Source organism: Chionomys nivalis, chromosome 21 (assembly GCF_950005125.1).
Source record: "Chionomys nivalis chromosome 21, mChiNiv1.1, whole genome shotgun sequence".
NCBI classification, from domain to species: domain Eukaryota; kingdom Metazoa; phylum Chordata; class Mammalia; order Rodentia; family Cricetidae; genus Chionomys; species Chionomys nivalis.
In genome coordinates this window covers 41,930,932-41,955,174 of record NC_080106.1, presented here as the reverse complement: position 1 = coordinate 41,955,174, position 24,243 = coordinate 41,930,932, and the positions used below count along the sequence as shown (strand labels likewise).

Genomic DNA, 24,243 nt, shown 5'->3' with positions numbered 1-24,243 from the left:
CATAAGGGAATTTCAAAACATGTCTTTGGTATACACATAATTTCACCATTTTCTAAAGATGAAATCAAGTGTGCATGCTAATGAGACGTGGGTGCTTGATAGTTTATATAGCGGGAGTGAAATCTTGGCTGAGTTGTTGCTACTGCAGGATACAAAGTATCCTTTGTGTTATTCAGAGTTACTTTAGCAACATCTGTCCTGAGAACCAGTTTCACACCAATAGGGTTCAAAATGGCAGAAGCATGTCTGGAAGTGTTCAGAACTTGCTGGAAATTCTGTCCTAATCCTAAACCAGTATTGATTCAATTTTTGCTTCATGAAACTGAAATCAGCAATTTAAAAAAAAGGTTTGTTATTATTTTAAAATTGTGTGTATGTGTGGGTATGCACATGTCCACCCAGGTACTCAGAGGCCAAGGGACCTCAGGTTCCTAGAATAGAATTGCAGATGATCGTGAGCCACCTGACATGGGAGCTGGGAACCCAACTCAAGTCCCTCACAATGACAAAACACAGCCTTTTGTGTGTGGGGGGGGGGGGGCGGGTCAAGACAGAGTTTCTCTGTGTATCATTGTTGTCCTAGAACGTGATTTATAGACCAGGCTGGCCTCGAACTCACAGATACCCACCTGTCTCTGCCTCCTGAGTGCTGGGATTAAAGGTGTGCGCCTCTATACCCAGAAGCAGTCCACACTTATAATCACTAAGCCATCATCCCAGCTCCTCAAACAAGTCTAAAAATCAAACCATGAAATACAATCCAAAGACATACTTAGGAACAGATAGTAGGGAAATAATCAAAGTTCTTATTTTCCCTTAATTAAATACTATGTTTGCATAAATGCAGAAAACTTTGTGAGACCAGGCAACACTGCAGAGCACACATCTATGGCATCTGTCTGAGAGACAAGGTACACACTGCAAATGCTGTGCACTCAGCACCAAGGGTCCTGTGAAGTCAGAGAATATAGCACAGACTAGCACTGTCAGACATGCCGCAGGTTCGTGTTGGATTTGAATTGGTTTTTGGTCTTTGCACATTCAGACAGTTGATGAAAAGTTGGCAACTTTTTCACTATCCCTTCAATTCATGAGGCTACAACCTATGGTTTAGGAAGCTGGCTTCCCCAGCTCTAGCTTACTGCGAGCCTGGGTCCATCCTTAGCATTCAAAGGAAAAAGAACCATGCCAACTGGCCCATGCACACAATGCCATCCTTAAGAAAGCTAGAATAGTCAGGTGTTGGTGGTGCACACCTTTAATCCCAGCACTCGGGAGACAGAGGCAGGTTGGTCTATGAGTTCGAGACCAACCTGGTCTACAAAGTGAGTTCCAGGACAGCCAAAGCTACACAGGGAAACCCTGTCTTGAAAAACAAACAAAAAGAAAACTAGAAAGGCTGGGTGTAGTTCCTTGGAAGAATGCTTGCCCAGCATGCACAAGCCCAGCTCAGCCCTAGGACTGCAGAGCCAGCAGCTACTGGAGGAGGCTTGGTGCGCCGGCAAGGGTCTGGAGTCCCAGACAGGGGAGGCAGAGGCAGGAGTGTCACTTAAGCCTGGGCTTCAGAATAGAGAGCCCTGTCACTAGGTAATAGAAACCAGGTGTGCTACCACACTGAAACAGGGGGACTGCTGTGAATAGGCCAGTTTGGGCTACTCAAAGACCAAGCCAAACACTCAAAATGACTCTGTAATTAATTCCACTTATTGTATACCTGGGTGTTTTGGGGGCTAGGGGTGCGGGTCACCAGTAGAATGAATACTTAGCATTTAGGAAACCTTAGGTTCCATCTGCACACCAGAAGAAACCCCATATTTTAAATTAGGCCATATTTTATTTCTAATGTATATATGGATTTTTACTTGTGCATGTGCGCCCTCTCAGTGCCTGGTGGTCCTTGGGGGTCGGAAGAGGGCATTAGGTCTCCTGGATTGGAGTTACAGGTGGTTGTGAGCCACCATGTGGGTGTTGGGGACTGAGTGGCCCTGTGCCACTTGGCAGGTGCTCTTCACTGCTGAGCCATCTCTCCAGTCCCTGTGTTGCAATTTTTAAAAACACACCGATCCCTCTGCCTGCAGGAAACCTAGAGTGTTTAGACAAAAGAATACAGCGGAGACAGACCCCTCACTCTCTCTCCAGCTGGGACAGGTGAGGAAGAGCAAGTGAGGGTCTGACCTTCTGAGATTTGGACCTGGAAGGCAACTGTCACTGGTGGATAGGCAGAATTTCTATTGGTCTGGTCCTGCTAGAGAGGATACGTGTATCCTCCTTAGGTCATGAACTATATGGGGACTCCCCCGGGGTCTCTGCATCAAGGATGCAGCCTTGGGAGGAGAGCCCCTCATGATTACTTCCTGTCCGATAAGGGTCTGAGCCCACTGGGTACGTGTGAGACGGTTGCTCTTACAACAGTATAACAGTTTGCCTCCCTGAGGGAGCAGGGCTGGGGAGCTGATGGCATGGAGGCCTGGCCCTGGATTTTCTCAGGGTGATTCAGACCCACATGGGGCAGGGGCTTCTAGAGCCTCCTGTGGCTTTGCAACCTTTTGCAGTTGCATATCCTCCTGCCTCCGAAGCTAGCACGCCGGAAAGAGAGCTCTGGAAGAGGCGGGTGACATCTGCCATGACTGCCTGGGAAGTAGAGGTGGGTGAGTGCCCAGGAGGTTTCATTTCCAGGATAGAAGTGGCCCACATATGTCCCAAGCCACTCGTGTCTGGGCAGGTGAGGGAAGAAGGCATCTAGATGGTCAGGGGCCTGGTGGTAAGAAGAGAGACAGCCATGGCGGCCACAGAAGAGACAGGACAGACCTCTAGGGGGTTAATGACAGACTGCCACCATGGGCCAGTCACATCAGGGGTGGCTGGGAGCAGGAGTTAAGAATAAAGTAGATGGTGTTGGTGAATTTATGGCACAGGATCAGGGAGGGTTGTGTCCTCAGCTTGAGCCTGTACCTGAGAATCACAGGAGACCATCCCAGACAGTGCTTGGGGGCTGGGAGCTTCTGGGAGCAGAAGAGAAGGAGAGGTGGGGTTACAGGCCTGCAGGGTGGCACCTGAGGAGTAGAGGGAAGTTGAACTTTGAGATGAGCCTCATCGGGTCCTTAGGTCTGGTTGGTGACAGGTAAGGTGGGACCTTCGCACAGAGGTGACCTGTCATGGGACTTAGGAGGGAGATGGCAGGAACAATAGGTCTGAGATTCAGTCAACAAATACAATTTCTCATTGTGTAGGGCCTGCTCTAAAAGTTGGGTGTGGTGGTCATAAACAAAGCAGTCTAGATCCCCAGATGGGCAGTCTCCTAACCAGATAAACAGTTATATATAAGCACAGTGACAGCAGCCCTGTGGGTTAACCCGTTAGCTGACGCTGCGTGCAAAGGGAAAGGCATGGGAAAGGTGCTCAGGCAGGTCTAGGTGGAGCAGAATGGGGAAAGAAGTCTCAGAACTTTAAAATGGTTGGGTGGAGGAAGGAATAGGGAGGCGGTGTTGAGGGATCCCAGACAGGAAAGAAGAGATTTGGAACATACTGAAATGGAGTGGTTGAGGCAGGCTAAGTGACGGGGGGTGGGGGGCTTTGGGGGTACAGCATGCTGCTTTCTCTGTTGTCAGGTGAGGTTGATGTTCTGGGCTGCAGCAGCCCTGAGAATTGGGGTGTGGACATCACAGGAGCAGAGGGTAGGGGAGGAGCTCATGACACCCCTGATCCCTGCTTCCTCTCCTCAACACTCCTCCCACCCCGCCTGCCTGTCTCCATCTCACCCCGAGAGTCCCCTAGAAAGGAAAGAGGGGACTTGGGTGTCCCTGGTCCCCTATCTGTGGCGCCAGCCAGCTGATTCTAATTAGCTGCCCGAGCGGAGAGACAGGAAGCAGAGGCTAGGGGCGGGGCTGGATTCCTGCCCAAAGCTGAGGTTGCCCTCCTTGAGGGATGAGGATGCTTGGTGGTGGAGAGGAGTGGGCAGGGCAGGGTTAGGGATGAGGCTGAAGCAGCTTTGGTGTGGGTGGTTGCTTGGCAACCCTGCTTGACCTATCAAACTGCCCCCAGGGAGGTTCTGTTGGAGAAGAGGGACCAGGGCTGGTGAGAGTGACCCCAGAACAGGGCATGTGCACCCCAGTCCAGGAAGGGCCTCACCATTCGCATAAGACAGACTCCCACTGGGCTTGCTGCAGGCAGCTCCTGCCCAGTATCACTCTGCTGTCCTCCCTCAGGCTGGTGGGCCAGGCTGTGGTACCCTGGTGATGCGGGGCGAGACCCACCCCACAGTCCGCTGAGAGTCCTGCGCCCGCCCCTGGCCTTCGCCATGGCCCGCTTGGCTGCAGCACTCTGGAGCCTCTGTATCACCACTGTCCTCGTCACCTCTGCTACCCAAGGTAGGTGCTGTCGGGGCTGGGGAAGGGCCGGATCTCCAAACCCAAGTGGGATGGCGGGAAACAAATTCTCTGGACCACAGCCTCCACCCCAGATGAAGCTGAACCAGGCCAGAGGGAGGGAGCAGGGTGATGCCACCCTTGGCAGGCACCACTGAGGGTGTTGAAACCCCAGCAGGCACTAGGTGCTGTCCTGCTTGGAGACCCCTAGGACTAAGACAGGCTTTCCGGAGGGGCAGCTATTTCTCTATCTCTCCCTCCCCGTCATCTATCACATCTTTAAGGCTCCCTGGGACCATGGCTTAATTAAAGCATGCCTGCTGACGTTTATTTAAAAACAACTAATTACCCGACTTCGGCCTGGGATCCTGCACATGCCACAATTAGTGCCCTAAGCCTGCTGCCCACTGTTGACATTACCTAGTTACCATCCCTGGGTTGGGTACAAGCTGTGTACAGGGCAACAGAAGCCAAGAAGGGGTCTGTTGGCCTGACCCCTTCCTAGAGGGTTCCCCTCCCCACCTTGCCAGCCCTGTCCTCTGGAAAGTCAGAGGGATATTGTCAACCTTGTTCTGAAGCCTTGGCAGTGTCTTGCTGGCCAATGACCCAGTCTCCCTAGTGCCCAAGTTCTGGGCCCAACCCCTGCTAGGCCAGGAGGGGCTGCCTCCACCCCCAGCCCCATGTGAGCCAGCCCTCCACCCCCGGCCTCCCTCCCTGACTAGAAGCTAAAATTAGAGGAGGAAGCAGATGGCACGAGAGGAGCACATGGGAAACTTCTCTCAGCTGGGCTGTGCTCACCCCCGAAACCCAAGGGCCTGGCTGCTGTCACCCCTGGGGACTCTGCCCACATTAGGTGGGCCCTGTTTCTGAAGAGGGGCCAGCGTGGCTGTGCTGCAATAGTACAAACACCTTTCACAGCCCTTAGTTCACCCCAGCTGTGCCTCCCCGGGGATCTACAGTTTCTGCTTTCCTGCGCCCTGCATGGCTGGGCTGCAACCAGTATCCGAAGGTGGTTGCCAGGGCAGCCTGGCACATGTCAACCCTGGATCCTGAGAAATACCCATAACAAAAGAACGAGCATCTTCTCAGCACATTAACTAACTGTAGATTAACAACCTCTGTGATAGCAGACAGACCAGGGACCTGTTAGGTTCCTCAGAGCCGCCAGCCAGGCCAGGGGGCAGCAGAGCTGGGACTTACTGCTGTACTCTGTGGCTGTGATTGTCCCCCATGTGAAGCTCTCTGGCATGGTCCAGCATGCTCCGAAATCCTGAGTGTGCTGCCACCCCTGGGGATGGAGGAGGTCAGGAGTTCAAGGCTAGCCTTGACTACTTAGACTTTGAGGCCACCTGGCTATGTGTGAGACTGTTTAAAAAACCAAAGGAAAGTTCTTTAGTTTAAAATTCCTGCTGTCTGGTCCTGATCTGTATGGGTGGGTGCCCATTTTACAGCTTGGGAAAACAAGACCCGAGGAAGCTACTGCTAGTGGCTATCAGAACTTAAGCATGCAAAAGTTAGGCATGGTGATACATGCTTGTAATCTCAGAATTTGGGGGAGGCTGATACACAAGGACCCGAAGTTTCAAGCCAGGCTGACCCTATTCCCAGCAAATCAGCAAACAAAGCAGGCAGAGACAGCTCTGTGGGAGGAGAGTGCTTGGGGGGAGGGGTAAGAAGATCCCAGTCGCTCTCTCTTGTGACTGCTGCTAACTTGAAAATTTACTCAGAGGTCTAGCAGCACCCACAGGAGCTTCTGTGCTGGGGGACAGCTTTTTGCGAAGACAGAGTCAACCCAGTCTGGTGAAGGGGTTTGACATGAAGGAGGAGAGTTCCGTGCAGTTGTGCTGTGACAGTGTGTCCTGGTGTCCATTCTCAGTAGACATCCTACCACAGACTTGGTCAATGCCTTCATGGCAGCCATCTGCCCCACCAGAGGCCCCACCCTAAGTCCTGTCATCAGGGACTTGTCAGGAGAACAAAGACCCACCATCACGGCTTCAGCCCAACCAGCTCCTGCTGAGGTCTCCTCCTGCTGTGGTGCCCCTCCCCCATGTCTGCACACAGTCTTCCCTGGTTTACATGTGTGTCAGATCGCCTCTCTCAGTGCGGAGTGACAGCACAGCCCTGATGTCCTAGCTGTGCAGGAGGTAGGAGGACCACAGTTCCAAGGGCAGTCTAGAAAGGTCAGTGAGGTCCCATCTCAGAATAAAAGGCATGGCAGAATGAGTTCAGGCCTCAGCACCATTGGTAAAAGGTAAACGTGACCTCCACACCACCCTCATATATACACAAATGTCAAAAGTTGTTTTGCAAGGATTTGGGGACACACAGTTGTAACTGGCCCACAGTGTCCAGGATGGTGTTGACTCTGACCAGGCAAGGCATTTATTACAGGGTGAAGAAGGGTCAGCTCTCTGGGCCAGGTTACCCCTTCCTCCAAAGGTTTAAATCTCACTGCCACTTTACAGCCTAAGATTCCTATAACCAGCTTCCCAACCCAGCTCAGGCAGCAGGTTCTTTCTTCCCTGGAGACTGTGACACTGTCCCCAACGGTCCTGCAGGCCTGAGCCGGGCCGGGCTCCCATTTGGATTAATGCGCCGGGAGTTAGCATGCGAAGGTTATCCCATCGAGCTGCGGTGCCCAGGCAGTGACGTCATCATGGTGGAGAACGCTAACTACGGGCGCACAGATGACAAGATCTGCGACGCCGACCCTTTCCAGATGGAGAACGTACAGTGCTACCTGCCCGACGCCTTCAAGATCATGTCCCAGAGGTGAGCCTGCTCTCTCTCCGCCGTGTCCCCCAACTCAGCCCCGTAGACCTTCCTGATGCTGCTGCCCTTTAATACAGTTCCTCATGTGGTGACCCCAACCATAAAATTATTTTGTTGCTACTTCATAGCTGTACTTTTGCTGTTATGAATTGTAATGTAAATATCTGATATGCGTACCCCCTTATGGGGTCACGACCCACAGGTTGAGAACCACTGCCATAGACGTGTTCATCCATCCTTCCACCTCCAGAAACTTATTCCAAGACCTGTTGGTGGCAGGTGGAAGCTTGCAGAATCAAAAGCAAAGGTGTTCCTCTCCAAAGAGAAAGAGTGCTACCCCTAACTTACAGAAGTGTGCGTATGTGTCTGGGGCAGGGTGCTTTGGTGTGCAGATTGTCCTTGTGTTTGTGGTGGGACGATAACTCTACAAAGGGTGATTTTTACGTCTTGAGTATGTGTGTGCAAATGTAGTTAGTGTTTGTGTCTCTGAGCAGGTGTGAGTGTGAATGAGGGCGAGCTGGTGTGACTGAGGAGGTATCCCAGGCTGGGTAGCCCACGTATGCAGCTCTACAACCTGCTTGAATAAATCACCCCATCCTGAGCATTCTTCCTATGTGGCAGGCATCAGTGGACACCTGAGTCAGATCCTATCCCTCTGCCTGAACATTCTTAAGTTCCCACCTTCCTCTGCAAAATCCAAAGCCTTCCTGAGGCTAAATGTGCCCTGTGTGACCTTCCTTGACCACTGACCCACCTTTCCTACACACGCTGAGTTCCAGCAGTGCAAGGCAGCTCACTGTAGAGTGCTGCCTAGGTTCAGTCCTCAGTACTGCAAAATAAACGACCGTGCATCGGAATCTGCATCCCTGTAGCCCATAGACTCCCAGCCTCCTGCTCTGCTCTGCCGCATCCTGATAGGGTCTGTGGGCCACAGGTACCTGCCCTGTTAGCTGGGAAGTGGCAAAGCCAGCCTCTGGGTTTTTCTAGAAGCATGAGTATATTCCTATGGTACTTTTGCTGTAAATGCTGTTCCTATGCTTCCTTGTGGCTGCCTACCTAACTGGACAGTTAAACACACTCTGAAACTGCAGGCCCCTTCCCTGCTCCTGACCCCTTTAGGACCACATTTCCATCAGGTATTTTGTCTTTGCTTGGTATTTTATCCTGTGACCTCCCTAACCCTAGCTCATTGGCCCTACAGGGACAACAGAACTTTTTCCCTCACCATTTTGGCTGGGGCTAGGTCCGCAGCAGGCGTTCACTGAATGCCAGATGCCTGAGACTCAGCGTTCAAGGCCTGCTCCCTGGCTGAGACAGGTCCCTCTCTACCTCTCTACAGTCTGCACAGCTAGAGCACTCATGTCCGCCCACTCCACACAGAAGGCTGAGTGTGTGGTGACTAGTCCAGGGAGCGAGGCGAGACCTCAGGAGCCTTGTGGGGGAGGGCTTGAGGGCCCTCGGCCTTGCTTCCTCTCCTGATGATCCCACTCTTGAAGCTCTTTGTGTCTGTGAGGGTCACAGCTAAGCTGCTGTGACAGGTACCACAGGATGGTTGGCCAAAACCTTCCCTGGACCTTAGTGTTTCCTCCTCCTTAAAGCCCCACCCCTTAAAGACAGATGCCACGCTCACTCTCCAATTGTAGTTCTCGCCAGCTCCAGGGTAGTCTGGGGTGCAAAGCTGGGGTTCTGGGGGTGCCACTCAAGGCCTCGCCCGTTCTAGATGAGCATTCTGCCCCTGGACCACACTGAGATTAACCACTCTAAAGTGAATTCTTTTAGTGACATTTTGTGCGTTTACCAGCTCAGCCTAGTGGCAAAGCTTCATACATGCCCATGGAGTTGCTTCACAATCTCCTACCGTCCTGCTCTGTGCTCTCTGCCCAGAGGTTTGCCTAGGCTCTCTCCATGCTCACCAGCCTGCCCTGCGCAGCCTTTTCCTGGCCTGATAGCATTTCATATGTGGGCAGGCCACATTTTACCAGCGAAACCACCATCTCAAACAATCCATCATGGCTGGACTTTTGGATTATCTCCCCCTGTTGGTGGACGTGGGCAATGCAGCCGTGAACATGTGTGTTCAGGAATTGTTCACACTTGCTATAAATTCTATAGGGCACATTGCTAGTTGTATGAAGCCACTGCTCTGTTTGTGGGGGCGGGGTGATGGGGTTTTTTTATTTATTTTTATTTATTTATTTTTGGTTTTTAAGACAGGGTTTCTTTGTATAGCCCTGGGCGTCCTGGAACTCATTTTGTAGACCAGTCCAGCTTTGAGCTCACAGAGATCTACAAGTCTCTGACTCCCAGGTGCTGAGATTAAAGATGTGTGCCACCCCACCCAGCCACTGCTGTGTTTTAAAAGGGGTGGGTAGATAAAATCAGACCCTCCCAGGCCTCCTTCTGTATTTACTCCTCAGCCTCCTGCTGTCTTTCCCTCTGCACTTCCTCGTCCAGGAAGAACTGGAGGCAGATTCAGGGTACTTATCACTTGTACAGGCCTCGTCTGCCCACTCCAAGGACCTGGGTCTTCTCTCTGATCCTGACTGTACAGCTAACAAAAACAGCTTAGGGAGGAAGGGGTTCTTTTCGGCTCTTGGTTTCAGTGTTCAGTCCATCATAGCAGGTGTGTGTGTGTGAGAGGGAGAGAGAGACAGACAGACAGACAGACTGGTTTACATCGGGGCTGCAGGAAGCAGAGAAGCAAGCGTGGGCATTCTGCTGCCTCCTGCCCCTCATTCTTACTACGTTAGTCTAGGCCCTCAGACCATGGAATGGAGTGGCCACATTTGGGGTGGATCTGTTTGCCTGGGTTAATCCCCTCTGGCAAGACCCTCACAGACACACCTTGAAGCATACCTAACCAATCTCTGAGGCAGTTCTGAACCCAGTCCAGCTCCCAGTGAGGGTGAACCGTTGCAGGCATCTTGACTGGGCACAGACAGCAGTAACAAATGGGAAGAAACAGGGAGTAGGTAGGCAGACCAGAACGGGAGATGCCCTCCAGGTGGGGACAGTCTGGGGGTATGAGAGCAGCCACCAGATGAGGACTAGTGTCTGGGATGGAGTCTTCTAGCTGTGACGTAGTTCTCTTTTTCCATACTAGCCAGACACCAGAGTGGCTGGCAGGGAGTGGGGTCGGGGGACCCCTGTGGAGATTCAAGAGTCTTCTTGGCTGTGCCACTGCAGGTCTCAGTCACTGTCCAGAGTGTGGCGGTGTCCATAGGAAGAGCCAAGGCAGGCACAGCAGGCCCTTAGTCTCCTGTGGACAGTGTGTCTGCAAACGTGCCCACCACAAGTGGTGTGGTGTGAGTTTTAGTGACTGGCACACGGGCTTTAAATTCAATGAAAGAAAAATGCCAAAGATGTACTAGTGCCAGGAGAACATGCCTCGTGGCTGTGGAGGCCTATGGTAAAGAAAACAGGCAGGAAGCAACAAAGCCCTCCCGGCCCCATACACACACACACACACACACACACGCGCGCGCGCACGCCTTCCCAACTGGAGCTGTACACTTGCCTCCTGACCCCAGAGCCTTCCAGGCCTGATCGTTTCCTTAACACCTTTTCCTTTCTCTGTAGGTGTAATAACCGAACCCAGTGTGTGGTGGTAGCCGGCTCTGACGCCTTTCCTGACCCCTGTCCTGGAACCTACAAGTACCTGGAGGTGCAGTACGACTGTGTCCCTTACAGTGAGTCATCTTGTTCCTCATGCTGTCTTGGGCCCTTCCCTACAGAGCAAGGAAGGAACACCTTGATCTAGCACTCATGTGCGCGCATCCACGGGCCTGGGCCCAGAGGATAGCAGGCTTGCTCCCACTTGGATACGTTCTTTTCAGACACTTGCCACACAGACTGTGTCCCCTCCTGTGGGGGCATCTTCAGTTCTAGTCCCCTGCCCACCCCTGCTTCTTCACATGTCCTTTAGTGGCTAAAGCCCTTCCAGGCTGCATTCCCACAGCATGCTGGCCTCTCTCTGGCCTTCTGAATGCTGTGCTTCCCTCCTGCTTCCTGCCCTTTCTCCTCCTGACCGTGGACACACCTGATCTTTTTCATCCTCCTCTACACGCCCCCTCCTGTCCTTTTCACATCATGGAAGCCAAAGATATCTTCCAAGGTTCCTAACTACTGGTTGGTTTATCTATTACCCTGAGAACACTTCCTGTCTGCAAAGGAAGTACTGCCATATTGGAATGACAGTACCCTGTAAGAAGATGGTCTGGGGGAGCCAAGAGCCTGACCATCATACATCTGACTGAGGGAGCAGATACAGACAGGGTTGCTCATCCTCAGCCCCCACACCCCAGCATCGCCAGTCTTCCTGCCCCCTCTCCTCCCTCCCATTGCCCCATCTGTCCTCTCACCTGGCTTCTCATGGCCAGCCTGGAGGTAGGGAGGGCCTCTAGGCACAAGGGGAGGAGGCAGGACCATTGGGTTGTCAAAGTGAGGGGTAGGGGAGCAGGAGACCTCATAACTCTGCCTCCTCTCCCCTCCTACCCAGCTTCCCCCATCCCTACCCCTCCAACCTCTGATCTCTCCTTGCAGGTGAAGCCGGGACCATGGGTGAACAGGATCACTTACCGCTGTGTAACTTTCTTCTTTTAGTCTTCGCCCTTTCCTTTCAGTGCCTGAGGGGGATGCCCATCTGCTCCCCGAAGCCTCCCCACAGCACTGGGGACACTGCCCATCCGCAGCTGGGGCAGCAGGGTGGGAGGTGGGAAGTGACGTGTGTCTAGGACAGAGAGCTGGGCAGGTGGCGTGAGGTTCAACCGTGGCTCCTGACTTGTCTGGCTCTGAAACCTGCAGCAAATGACTTAAAAATTTCTCTGGGTGCTGCAGACGGAGGCGTGAGTCCTGGAGATCGGGAGTGACAAGCGCTCGGCCCTGCGGCCAGAGTCTGCTCCCAGGAGCAAAGCCCCGAAGGCAGAGGCTGCGACTTCACCCCCCAGCGCCCAGCCCCGAGCCTGGTTCAAGATGTGCTCAGTGATGGTACGGATGCACTTTCCCGCCACCTGAGCCTCTTAACGCCTCTGCGGTGGGGGAGGGGGTCAGAGGCCTGCCCTGAGTGCTTCAAGGGATAGAGACAGCATGGGACCCAAGTTGCTTTGTGCCCCCCGGGCCATAGGTTCTAAGAGAATAGCAGCTGCATGGCCTCTTCTGTGTGGTTTCACTTCTCTGAACCTCAGTTTCCCCAGCTGTAGACAGGGTCCTGGAAGGCCTGGCTGCAAGGGCCTGCACTGTTCCCGCGCCCTCATGAGCACTGGTTGCTGTCACTGTGGCCACACTTCCCTTCTAACCAGTTACTGTTATTGCCATGGTAAAATCAAAGCAAGAATAGCAACATAGAATGAGCCCAACTCTAGAGCAGACAGGACACATGACTGGAAAAAGCCCCTGGTCCAGGTCCAAAGATCAAACCGAGATACAAGAAAAAAAGAAGAGGCCACAGATTCTGGGATGGAACTTAGATACTTAAAGCCAAGCCCCTTCGTGTGGCCCGGGAACATAACCCAGGAGGATGGGCTGTGGGGTTGAAGGTGGCACAGGGCAGGGGATGTCAGCTTTAGACTGAGAAAGCAAACCTGAGCCTTAGAAGATGGATGTCATAGATAGGGCTAGCAATGGGTGTTCTTGTTCAGGTAGAGCTAGTAGGCCCAGTTAAATTATCTCCCGGCCCCCCAGGTAATTAGGGTTGGGGTTCAGGAAGCCAGGCACACACTTCATGACTTCCCATGAGCATGTCCTGAGGGCTAGGTACTGGGCAAGGCGCTGGGGAGTCAGACAGACTCCCTGCAAAACTCAAGCAAAAGGGTCCTGGGCTTCAGAGGCTGGGGTGACCCCAGTGCTGGCCAAGGTGGGGCAGGTTTGGGGGCAGGGATCCCACAGCTGGGGGTCACCAGAGTGTGGGAACCCCAGACATTGGACTAACACTGGATTTGCTTTGCAGCTGAGCACAGCCTAACTCTCCCTTCCTTCCCAGGTGCCACCCGTGCGTCATCGAGGGCGGTGGGCAGGGCAGGGTGCAGCTAGGGCTCCTGGGCCCTTGGTGGACTGGGCAGAGCAGCTGAACCTTGAGCCCCCCTCCCCCGGGAGTTTAGGAGCCTGTCTACCATATGCTGTTCAGCCCAGTCTGTGTCCCCTCCAATTCTGTGCCTCTTGTCTCCCCCACCCTGGCTCTGTCCGAGGCCAGGGGCGCCTGCCTGCCTGCCTCTGTTGTTCTGTGTCTGGCTCTACAGCCCTCTCTGTGCGTTTCGGGGGTCTGGAGGGCTTAAGGGAATACAGCTGGACTCAGGTGGGGCCTACTCAAAGGGGAAGGGGCTCAGCCTGTGCTCTCAGCTGGGAGGGGTACCCAGGCCCTAGAGACACTAAACCCCTTCCCTCGGCCCCTGGGTCTAGCAGAGTTAGCACACAGGGTGGAGAGGAGCCCTGTGGTTCCTGTATCCCCACTGCCTGGTATCTCCTAGCTAGAGTTCAGCTCCTAACAGGGGCTCTTCTCTACAGCCGGGGCCCTCCACCTGCCTGTCTGTACCATACCAGTCTTTTCGTCTCTTCCCTCCTGTGTCTCCCCTGTCCCTTCTCAGCACCCTCTCAACCCATCCTACCCCAGAAAAAGGGACTTGGGGGTGGGGGCTGAAATGATACTACGGAAGGGGTTGGGAAAGCAGGAGGAAAGACAGGAAGAGGGGGCGTGTGGCCAGAAAAGAAACGAAAGCAATTTAATCTTTTTTTCTCTTTTTTTTTCTTGCACATTTTTTTTCAATTTGTTTTCTCTCTCTCTTCCGATGCTTAAAGTAGAAGTGGAGCAGAAAGGTAAACGCACTGTTACCAATGCTAACCCCTAACTCACACTTTGTTCCACCTGTACCATACTCATGTGGCCCACCCTCCCTCCCACCCCTTCTTCTCCCTCACCCTCACTTGGTCCAGTGATTTCCCTGCCCCGGGTGTCCTCCCAGCACAGCTGGGCTGGCCCTGGTGCTGCAGCACCACCAAGGCCAAGGTCAAGGCCGTGGGCTTCTCCACTTTCCAGATTCTCACCGAAGCTCCTCTCTGAGCCTGGGCAAGATACTCACCCCACTCCTACACCTCTCTCTCTCTCTCTCTCTCTCTCTCTCTCTCTCTCTCTCTCTCTCTCTCCTCCCTCTCTCTCTTCTCTCTCTTTCATCTCTCTCTCTCTCTCTCTCCCCTCACACCTCTCTCTGTACCTCTTCTGGTCCCTGGTCCCTGTAGGGTACCTGACCTCATCTCTCATTTCTTTTGCCTCCCTTAGGAGAAATGTGTAAGCATCCAGGCGGGTGGGGAGGGAGGGACTCCCCAGCCTCCACAGGCACCGGTAGAGGTCTCTCTTCCTTCCTCGGTCTCTGTCTCTCCTTCTTCCCTTCCTCCCTCCCTCTTACTCTCCCCTCCTCTCTCTCCTCTCCTGTTCCCTTGTACCCTTTGCAAAGTGTTTCTGGTAGAGGGTGGTGGGATGGAGGGGACGCTTTTTCCTTTGGGGGACCAGATTTTTCATCTCTCTCTGGCTCCTGGTGGCTTAAATTCTTCTGATTTGGCGTTTTCAAGGCCCAGAGCTGTTGTGGAGCACAGGGAAACAAGCCTCCACCTTCCACCCCTTCTGATCAGCCGGGTCCAGTCCTGGGGAGGGTTGTCAGCTATCCCAAGCCCCTGGGAGGGGGCAGCCTGCCAAAGCCCTGGGACGGGGGCGGGGGTGGGCCTCCTGGAAAGGGTGGAGTGGGTTCTGTCTCAGCACACTTGCAAAGCTGCAGTCAGGGTTTCTTCCGGGCTGATGTGGGAGAGGACCAGGGAGGGTGGTGGGGGTCACAGACTTGCTCTGGGGACCTCCACAGGCCTCATAATTTCTTGCAGGGAGCCCCATGGTGGTAGGTGTGGCTATGTAGGGAGTGGAGGGTGACCTGCTAGTAATAGGGCAGGAGGCAGTGGACAAACAATGAGATGGCCCTTCGGGGTCCCTTTTGCCTTGAAATTAAGGTGGTCTGTGGAGGATCCCCTGCCAGGGAGGTGGGCGGGGCCCCTCTGAGCTGCTCCCCTCCCCTCTCCTTCCTGCCTTGCCCGTCTCAGAGGCCTGGGCACCGTTCCTCCCTTGCTCTCCTGAGTCAGCCCTGCACTGGCCGCTCTTCTTGCAGGCTTGGAACTACGGCACTGGATCTCCTCGCTAGGTTGGGCTGGGGGAGGGAAGAAGTGTTGGGAGCTGGGTGCTGAGGTAGGGTTCTTGCTGCCCAAGACCCCTGGCAGACCCTTCTTCATCTCTTCCCCTTCCTTGGGATGACCTCTAACTGTATTTTTCCTCCCCTGGTACCCTCTGACCAGCTCAGGCCCTCTTCATGAACACACACCCCTGGCAGGGGGTTTTATGGGATACCTGGAGAAGGGAAAAAAGGGCAGGTGCCAGATAGTCTGGTCAGAGGGTACAGACATAGCTGATAGGAATGCCAAGGCTTAGCGCCCAGGGTTAACTTATGCTAAAGGGACTCTGCTACTGGCTGCCTTGGGCCTAGAAACCTAGAGCCAAGCTGCCCTAGTACTGTAATGGGGGCTACAGATTGCTCCCCTCTCCCAACCAAGTCAGCCTACTCAAGGGTCCCTCACTACTGAAGCTGCCCACCATGCTGGTGCCAAGTCATCCCAGTCCTCCCTGTGTCCCTGGGGCTAGCTGCTTTGGTGATGGGCCAAGCAGGAGCAGAGAATTCACCATAGACCCACAAGCACACACCCTACAGCCCTGGCCTGCCTGTGGGGGTCTGTGATGAGAAACGAGAGGGAGGTGCCAGCCCTCCTGAAGGGAAGGGCATCTGTCCCATAGTACTCAGGGAAGAAGAGGGGGTTGGCCACAGTAACCTGCTGGACCACTAGGGTAGGCTAAGAACAGGTTGTGCTGGGCTGTGAGGGGTGAGGGTTGGCAGGCCAGTGGTGCCAACGAGATGCAGTCGAGGTTTTCCTCTTTTCAGGGAATGGGGGGGTGGGGCGGGGCCCCCCACCTTTCTGACATCAGCGCTGCCTTGGTCCCTCCTCCTGAGCCGGGGATGGTCACAGGTAAATCGGGGTCCGGGGCAGGGGAGGTGCGGGGCTGGCTGGGGTGGGCTGGGGCTTTATCCTAGCACCTGGTTCCCTCCCTTGCCCCCTCCGAGCTGGACCTGGGACTGCCCCTGGAAGGGGCACTCAGTCGGGCCTGGGCCTTGGAGTGAATTCTCTGCTCACCCCCTCTCTCCTCGCCAGCACTAACCTTCTCTTCCCAGGTGGTCTCCAGAGCGCCTCCCTTGGAGCCAGGATTTGTGGACACACACACACACCTCCTTGTCTCTCTTCCCTCTGCGCAGCTCCTCACCCCAAGTGTCCCCACTCCACCCTTGTGCACCAGTGTCAGTGTGTGCTTCTGAGCCTGACCCACCAGAGACCCTGCCGGCTGGGGCAGGGCTGGACTTCTCCCTAGCCTAACCTGGGAGCTGCTTCCCTCCCTCCTTTCCTCAGCTACGGGTACCAGCTGAGTGGAGCCCAGACAGCAGCGGGGCCCGAGGAGAGAATAGACAGCCCTAAGCCTCCCTGCCAGAGTGGGTGTGGAAACATCACTCTCCCTTACAGCTTTTGGAGGAAGAAAGTGAAGTGGTTTTTTGTTTTGTTTTGTTTTTGTTTTTTTAAGTCCATCCCTGCATGGTTGGTGAAGGACGGGATCCCAGCCCCTAGTTCTTCCACAGCGGCAGAGAAGGGAGGCCAGGGTGCTGACACCTGAACCTTGAGGCTAGGTGGCACTGCAGCAGAAGTCCCCGCTCCCATCCCTTTGTGCCCAGTCTGGGAGAGCGCTGGCCAAATCCTTTGTCCCCAGCCTGTGGGGTCTCTAGCAGCCAAGGAAGGGAAGAGGGCACCACCTCCCCACACTAACCCTGCTCTTGATGGTCTCCAGGGTTCACAGCTCCAGGGAGAGGGGCAGCTGGGCAGGGCGGGTTTCCCGGCCCACAAACCCCCTTCCCATCACCAGCCCGACCAAGCAACCATGACTGCAGCAGCAGGAGGGGACAGCATGGTTTCCTCCCCCCACCGTGTGACCAACTTGCCTCTCTCTCCCCTCTCTCCTTGCCTCTGCTCCTCCCCACCTCCTCCCTGCCTACCCACCCACCCGGCCCAGTCTTCGTGTGCCCAGGGACTCTGCAGAAGGTACTGGAGCCCACCTCCACACATGAGTCAGAGCACCAGTCTGGTGCCTGGTGCAAGGACCCGCTGCAGGCAGGTGACCGTATCTACGTCATGCCCTGGATCCCCTACCGCACGGACACACTGACTGAATATGCCTCGTGGGAGGACTATGTGGCTGCGCGCCACACCACCACGTACCGACTGCCCAACCGTGTGGATGGCACTGGCTTTGTAGTCTACGACGGCGCAGTCTTCTACAACAAGGAGCGCACGCGCAACATCGTCAAGTATGACCTGCGCACTCGCATCAAGAGCGGAGAGACAGTCATCAACACAGCCAACTACCATGACACCTCGCCTTACCGCTGGGGAGGCAAGACAGATATTGACCTGGCGGTGGATGAGAACGGGCTGTGGGTCATCTATGCCACTGAGGGCAACAACGGGCGCCTGGTGGTGAGCCAGCTCAACCCCTACACACTGCGCTTTGAGGGCACCTGGGAAACGGGCTACGACAAGCGCTCGGCCTCCAATGCCTTCATGGTGTGCGGTGTCCTCTACGTGCTGCGCTCCGTGTATGTGGATGACGACAGTGAGGCAGCGGGCAACCGTGTGGACTACGCCTTCAACACCAATGCGAACCGAGAGGAGCCAGTCAGTCTCGCGTTCCCCAACCCCTACCAGTTTGTGTCCTCTGTCGACTACAACCCCCGGGACAACCAGCTGTACGTGTGGAATAACTACTTTGTGGTGCGCTACAGCCTGGAGTTTGGACCCCCAGACCCTAGCGCCGGTGAGAGTGGGTTTGAGGGTGTAGGCCTCTTTGTATCCACTAGTCCTCAGTACCGGAATGTAGGGCCCTCTGTAAGCTCTTGAGGATTAGGAGGTACAAAAAATCCCAGTTTGTGGCAAACACTGTCCACACCCCTCACAGCTGCTGCTTCAACGTGCCTACTGTCTTCAAAGCACTTGTTTTACAGATGAGGGATGATTGTGAAGCTTGAGGGTTGAACCCCAGGATTCTGGGCTCTACCCAGTGATCTGTGCTGCCCGGGCACATTCATGTGGGATTGTTTACGGGGTGCAGGATCAGATGCTTGCTGTAATCTTGTTTTGCCTCCAGCTGGTGTTCCCATCACTAACCCAGAGCAACTCCAGAGCTCTAGAGAGCCTTAGCCAACCCTTGCAGAGGGGGACTGAGTACCCCCGAGGGAAAACGTAGCCAGGTTCCCGACCCCAATCAGCTGTGTCACAGATGAGTGGTGTTGTAGCCAGCAGCTTTGACACACATCTCCAGTCCCGGCTCTGGGAGCGACACCTTGTGGTACATAGTAGTACATTTTCACCTTCTCATGGACTCATGAGTGTAGGGTGCCTCTGAGCACAGGAAAGGTCAGGGGACCCAGGACAGCTTTTCAAGTCAATGAGTAAGAAGATATCAAGATGCCAAGGGGCCTTGTGCTTGAGCTCATTGGTGGGCCTTGGGCATGGATGTGACCCAGTCCTGTCCTCTCTATCTCCCAGGCCCAGCTACTTCTCCACCTCTTAGTACCACCACCACAGCTCGGCCCACACCCCTCACCAGCACAGCCTCGCCTGCAGCCACCACTCCACTCCGCCGGGCACCTCTCACCACACACCCAGTGGGTGCCATTAACCAGCTGGGACCTGACCTGCCTCCAGCGACAGCCCCAGCACCCAGCACCCGGCGGCCCCCAGCTCCCAATCTGCATGTGTCCCCTGAGCTCTTCTGTGAACCCCGAGAGGTCCGGCGGGTCCAGTGGCCAGCCACCCAACAGGGTATGCTGGTGGAGAGGCCTTGCCCCAAGGGAACGCGAGGTGAGTGCTGGGGTCACAGCTGACCGCGAAGGGCTGGGAGGCCCACAGCTTAGCTATGCAGGTACCACCTGCAGCTGAGCACATGGGGAGCTGCCAATAATCCAGCTACCGGCCTCAGACTAAAGTAGCAAAGCCAGTTTCAGGACAGATGTGGGACAGATAAGCAGCCCAGGTGCTCTGAGGTTTCAGGAAAGTTTGGGAGAGGCTTTGTGGAGAAAACCTTCCACAGCCCATCTTGCCTAGGAGGCTAGGGTGGGCTACCTAGTGCCTTTTCCCAAATGTTCCTCTCCTCGTCCTCTGCTCTGTCTCCTCTCTTGTTCCTTGTCCCCTCTTCATTTCCTTCTCTTTGACTTTCTTGTCCCTCTCTACAGGAATTGCCTCGTTCCAGTGTCTCCCTGCTCTGGGGCTCTGGAATCCTCGGGGTCCTGACCTCAGTAACTGCACATCCCCTTGGGTCAACCAAGTAGCCCAGAAGGTACCAGTAACTGCTGCCCCTTGTAGGCAGGCTATCCAGAGCCCAGGGTCAGCAGGAGTGGAACTGGCTTGGGAGATAGATAGGGCAAGGGGCATCCTTTTACCTGACCCGTGCGTGGGAAAGCCTAGCAGGGAGAAGAGGGCAGGTGAAGAGGGAATTGTGGACCAGGGCAGGCCAGTGCCCAGAAGACCTGAGGTCCCTTTCTCCCCGCCTCTTGCAGATTAAGAGCGGAGAGAATGCAGCCAACATTGCTAGTGAGCTGGCCCGTCATACGCGGGGCTCCATCTACGCTGGGGATGTGTCCTCCTCGGTGAAGCTGATGGAACAACTGTTAGACATCCTGGACGCCCAGCTCCAGGCCCTCCGGCCCATTGAGCGCGAGTCAGCTGGCAAGAACTACAACAAGGTAGGCATCTGTGCCTTCTGCCACCCCACAGTGACCAGTGAGGGACACAACACCCCAGGGGCTGCTGGCCTTCACTGCCACACTGCCTTGAGCAGTCTTAGAGGTGGGGTTCCTGAGGAAGGTCTCAGGGCCCCAGAGTCTGAGCACTGTGGCTAGGGGAGCAGTGCCTGGAGTCCCCACCCATCACTACCTCCATCTCTTTCTCCAGATGCACAAGCGAGAGAGAACCTGCAAGGATTATATCAAGGTGAGCTCGGTGTGGTACAGATTGTGGGGATGAAGGGGAGAGAGAGAAGAGGACATTAAGATTATCCCAAAGAACTAAGAATGTGGGGGACTCATGGTATTGTCCCTGCTACACACAGGCCGTGGTGGAGACGGTGGACAACCTGCTCCGGCCAGAGGCACTTGAGTCCTGGAAAGATATGAATGCCACGGAACAGGTGCATACAGCCACCATGCTCCTAGATGTCCTGGAGGAGGGGGCCTTCCTGCTGGCCGACAATGTCAGGGAACCCGCTCGCTTCTTAGCTGCCAAGCAGAACGTGGGTGAGTACTGTAGCCACCCCAGGGCCAACCCCAAACTGCAGGGGTGTTGGTTTCCCAATTCCTGCGCCTGTGGTTTTGCTGCAGGTTCATAGGGTAGCATGAACCCTGTCTGGGGATGGACACTGGTAACATATCCTTTCTGCCTCTGCACCCACAGTCCTGGAGGTGACTGTCCTGAACACAGAGGGTCAAGTGCAGGAGTTGGTGTTTCCCCAGGAATATCCCAGCGAGAACTCCATCCAGCTGTCTGCCAACACCATCAAGCAGAATAGCCGCAACGGTCAGTGTCCCGTGGGGTTTGTCCACAAGCACGTGCACACTGCCCACTTGGTACCTTGATCTTGACTCTCTGGAACACAACAATCATGTGTTTTAATCACGGTTTATCTGCCGTGAGTATGGATGTCCCAAAGCCCTGTAGGGGCTCTAGAAGACGTTTTGCCATTTGAGGCTGAGACACAGATTAGGGGATCTGCCCAAGGTCACACAAAGTAAGAGAGGGTCAGAGAGCCAGCCTGTATGTCCTGGCCTCTGTGTTTGATCTCCCACTGCTGAACAATGGCCTGTGGAAATGGCTTCTGAGCTGCTGCTTCAACTGGGCCACAGCCCAGATAGAAGTGTGTGGCTGAGGATGGCCACTATATCGCCCTGTGCCCATCTTCCTCAGGGGTGGTCAAGGTTGTCTTCATCCTCTACAACAACTTGGGCCTGTTCTTGTCCACGGAGAATGCCACGGTGAAGCTGGCAGGCGAGACAGGGACCGGTGGCCCTGGCGGTGCCTCCCTGGTGGTGAACTCGCAGGTCATCGCAGCTTCCATCAATAAGGAATCAAGCCGCGTCTTCCTCATGGACCCTGTCATCTTTACTGTGGCTCACTTGGAGGTGAGCTCAGGTGTACCCCTCCCTCGCTGGAGGTCCCAGCATCCCCTGTTCCTGGACTACGTATCCCCCACCATTGTTCACCCACCTGAGAGTAAGTTTCAGCTCCCCTGCTTCAGCTTGGACCATGTGTCCCCTAGAGCTGGTGGTCACCTTGGGCCCTAGGCACTTCCTTCACACCTGTCACTGTCCCCGTAGCTGGTTTTGAGGGCAGGAATAGGGCTTGCAGTTTTGACACCCTGTCCACCACCAAACAACAGGCCAAGAACCACTTCAATGCAAACTGCTCCTTCTGGAACTACTCAGAGCGCTCCATGCTGGGCTACTGGTCAACCCAGGGCTGTCGCCTGGTGGAGTCCAATAAGACCCATACCACATGTGCCTGCAGCCACCTCACCAACTTCGCAGTGCTCATGGCTCACCGAGAGATCGTAAGCTGGCCGGCGCTCTGCTGCTCCGGGCGGGCCTGCTTGCTGCTGTCCTGGCTTTGCATGGCACCCTAGAGAGCACACAGCATGGGCGATGCCTACGAGGCCGGTGCATGGGCATGGGGGCCACGACTTGCCTAGGGCATGAGGCCTTGCATCTGGCTCCCCTGGCCCCGAGGCACTCTGGGAAAGACAGTTGTCACATTGTCTTCTCTCCACGCGCCTTCCAGAGCATGAGGAAATGAGCTGCACAGGGGTGGGGGCCGCTCGGAGGCTGGGTGGGTAGCGCTGGAGGTTCTTACCTGCAGCTGTCACCTGGCCAAGCCCTGAGTGCCTCCCTACTCCTGTCCCCTAGTACCAGGGCCGGATCAATGAGCTGCTGCTGTCGGTCATCACTTGGGTGGGCATTGTCATCTCCCTGGTCTGTCTGGCCATCTGTATCTCCACCTTCTGCTTCCTGCGAGGCCTGCAGACCGACCGCAACACCATCCACAAGAACCTGTGCATCAACCTCTTCCTTGCCGAGCTGCTCTTCCTGGTTGGGATAGACAAGACTCAGTATGAGGTGAACCGCACCTGGGGTGAAGGCTGGGCGGTGGGAGGGGCCGCAGCTGGTGGAGCGGCCTCTTACTGATGTGCTTTCCCAGGTTGCCTGCCCCATCTTCGCGGGCCTGCTGCACTACTTTTTCCTGGCCGCGTTTTCCTGGCTGTGCCTGGAAGGTGTGCACCTCTACCTGCTGCTGGTGGAAGTGTTCGAGAGCGAATACTCGCGCACCAAGTACTATTACCTGGGCGGCTACTGCTTCCCAGCCCTGGTGGTGGGCATTGCAGCCGCCATTGACTATCGAAGCTATGGCACCGAGAAGGCGTGAGTGTCTCTGTTATCCCCATGGTCTTCGTCTGTTTGGCTCTTGAGTGGCTGGCTTTCCTTGGGCCGGGGCTGGGGTGGCCGGTCTTTCAGGCATCTCTCCACTGTGGTTGTCCTTCATTTTAGCTGCTGGCTGAGAGTTGACAACTACTTCATCTGGAGCTTCATTGGGCCTGTTTCCTTTGTCATTGTGGTGAGTGGTATTCCAAGTACTGGGCTCCTTTCATCCAGGCTGGTCTTGACCCTAATCTTGGCCCCTTGCCAGCTTTTCAAAAATGGCATTGGTGTAAAAATTTGTCAGAATCAAACGGGCCAGGGCATGGCTCAGTGGTGAGCACTTGCCCACTATGCAAAAGGCCCTGGGTTCTAGTTCTAAAACCACACACACACACACGCCTGAGCTGTAGCTAAAAAGACCAGGCCAACAAAGTCCATTGTCTTCAACACTGAGGCCAGTGCACCAGCAGCTGTGGTTTCATGCCAAGCCATAACCCTTGGCCTCACAGCAGTGACAGCAAGTAACAGATGTGGGTAGTGGGCACTTTGGGCCCCCATAGGCAGAGAAGGCCCTGAGGAAGGGGTTGGAGCAGAGATTGAGCCCTTCCTGTACTCTCCCCAGGTGAACCTGGTGTTCCTCATGGTGACCCTGCACAAGATGATCCGGAGCTCATCAGTGCTCAAGCCTGACTCCAGCCGCCTTGACAACATCAAGTGAGCCTCACCCTGGGCCCTCGGGGTTCCCAGAACCCTTTGTTCCCCCTGGTGCTGTGCAGTGGGGTTTGTGCATGGTGTGGGCCCTATTCAGCAGGGTCAGAAAGTGCAGAGTCCATCCAGCCTGTGCTTTCGCCATTGCAGGTTTAGTGTGAGTCTGTTTGAGGGCACCTTGAAAACTGGGCCACAAAGGGAGTTTGAGTGGCCTGGAAATCTGGCCAAAGTGATGAAGTTGGCAGGGAACGACCTGTCACCTGAAGCCAACCCTCGGTGTCAACCTGGAGGCCTTGGGGCTGGGCTGTCTTCCCTGGTGAGCAGTGTGATTGCCTGTCCTCCTGGCCACCAGGTCCTGGGCGCTGGGCGCCATTGCGCTGCTCTTCCTGCTGGGCCTCACCTGGGCTTTCGGCCTCCTCTTCATCAACAAGGAGTCTGTAGTCATGGCCTATCTCTTCACTACCTTCAACGCCTTCCAGGGGGTCTTCATCTTTGTCTTTCACTGCGCCTTACAGAAAAAGGTGAGGGTGGCAGAGCTCGCCAGAATGAAAGGACTCAGGTGCACCTTGGCCCTCAGTGTGTCCCCTGGGCACCTGCCTTCTGTGGAACCATCTGAGTCTGATGGGGCTGGGGGGATTCAGCCAGGAGTAAAAGAGATTCCAGAAATAAAGCAAGACACAAAGGCATGGCAGCACAGAGCAGGTACAGCCCTAGGTGGCAGACAGCTGGTAGCCACAGCATAAAGACTTCTGCCATAACCATCTAAAAAGAACTGACTTTTCAGGGCTGGAGAGATGGCTCAGTGGTTGAGAGCA

The 24,243-nt window shown here is 55.0% G+C and overlaps 1 protein-coding gene across 6 annotated transcripts in view; it reads left to right on the top strand.

Moving 5' to 3' along the window:
* Nucleotides 1-24,243, top strand: part of Adgrl1 (adhesion G protein-coupled receptor L1) — a 40,793-nt gene that overhangs the window by 11,207 nt on the left and 5,343 nt on the right. For 2 of the 6 annotated variants that reach the window (XM_057753275.1, XM_057753272.1), the window contains exons 2-19: nt 4,206-4,367; nt 6,926-7,139; nt 10,719-10,828; nt 13,929-13,946; nt 17,272-18,072; nt 18,804-19,118; nt 19,490-19,593; nt 19,814-19,999; nt 20,208-20,246; nt 20,365-20,548; nt 20,706-20,828; nt 21,216-21,430; nt 21,688-21,858; nt 22,211-22,420; nt 22,503-22,723; nt 22,850-22,916; nt 23,343-23,434; nt 23,781-23,949. In XM_057753275.1, coding sequence (XP_057609258.1) covers nt 4,298-4,367; nt 6,926-7,139; nt 10,719-10,828; nt 13,929-13,946; nt 17,272-18,072; nt 18,804-19,118; nt 19,490-19,593; nt 19,814-19,999; nt 20,208-20,246; nt 20,365-20,548; nt 20,706-20,828; nt 21,216-21,430; nt 21,688-21,858; nt 22,211-22,420; nt 22,503-22,723; nt 22,850-22,916; nt 23,343-23,434; nt 23,781-23,949 — 3,309 coding nt within the window. In that variant the 5' untranslated portion in view covers nt 4,206-4,297. Of the gene's footprint in view, nt 1-4,205; nt 4,368-6,925; nt 7,140-10,718; nt 10,829-11,975; nt 12,126-13,928; nt 13,947-16,099; nt 16,185-17,271; nt 18,073-18,803; nt 19,119-19,489; nt 19,594-19,813; nt 20,000-20,207; nt 20,247-20,364; nt 20,549-20,705; nt 20,829-21,215; nt 21,431-21,687; nt 21,859-22,210; nt 22,421-22,502; nt 22,724-22,849; nt 22,917-23,342; nt 23,435-23,780; nt 23,950-24,243 lie in introns of those variants that run through there. The other 4 variants (XM_057753277.1, XM_057753274.1, XM_057753273.1 and 1 more) reach the window with 3 other exon arrangements.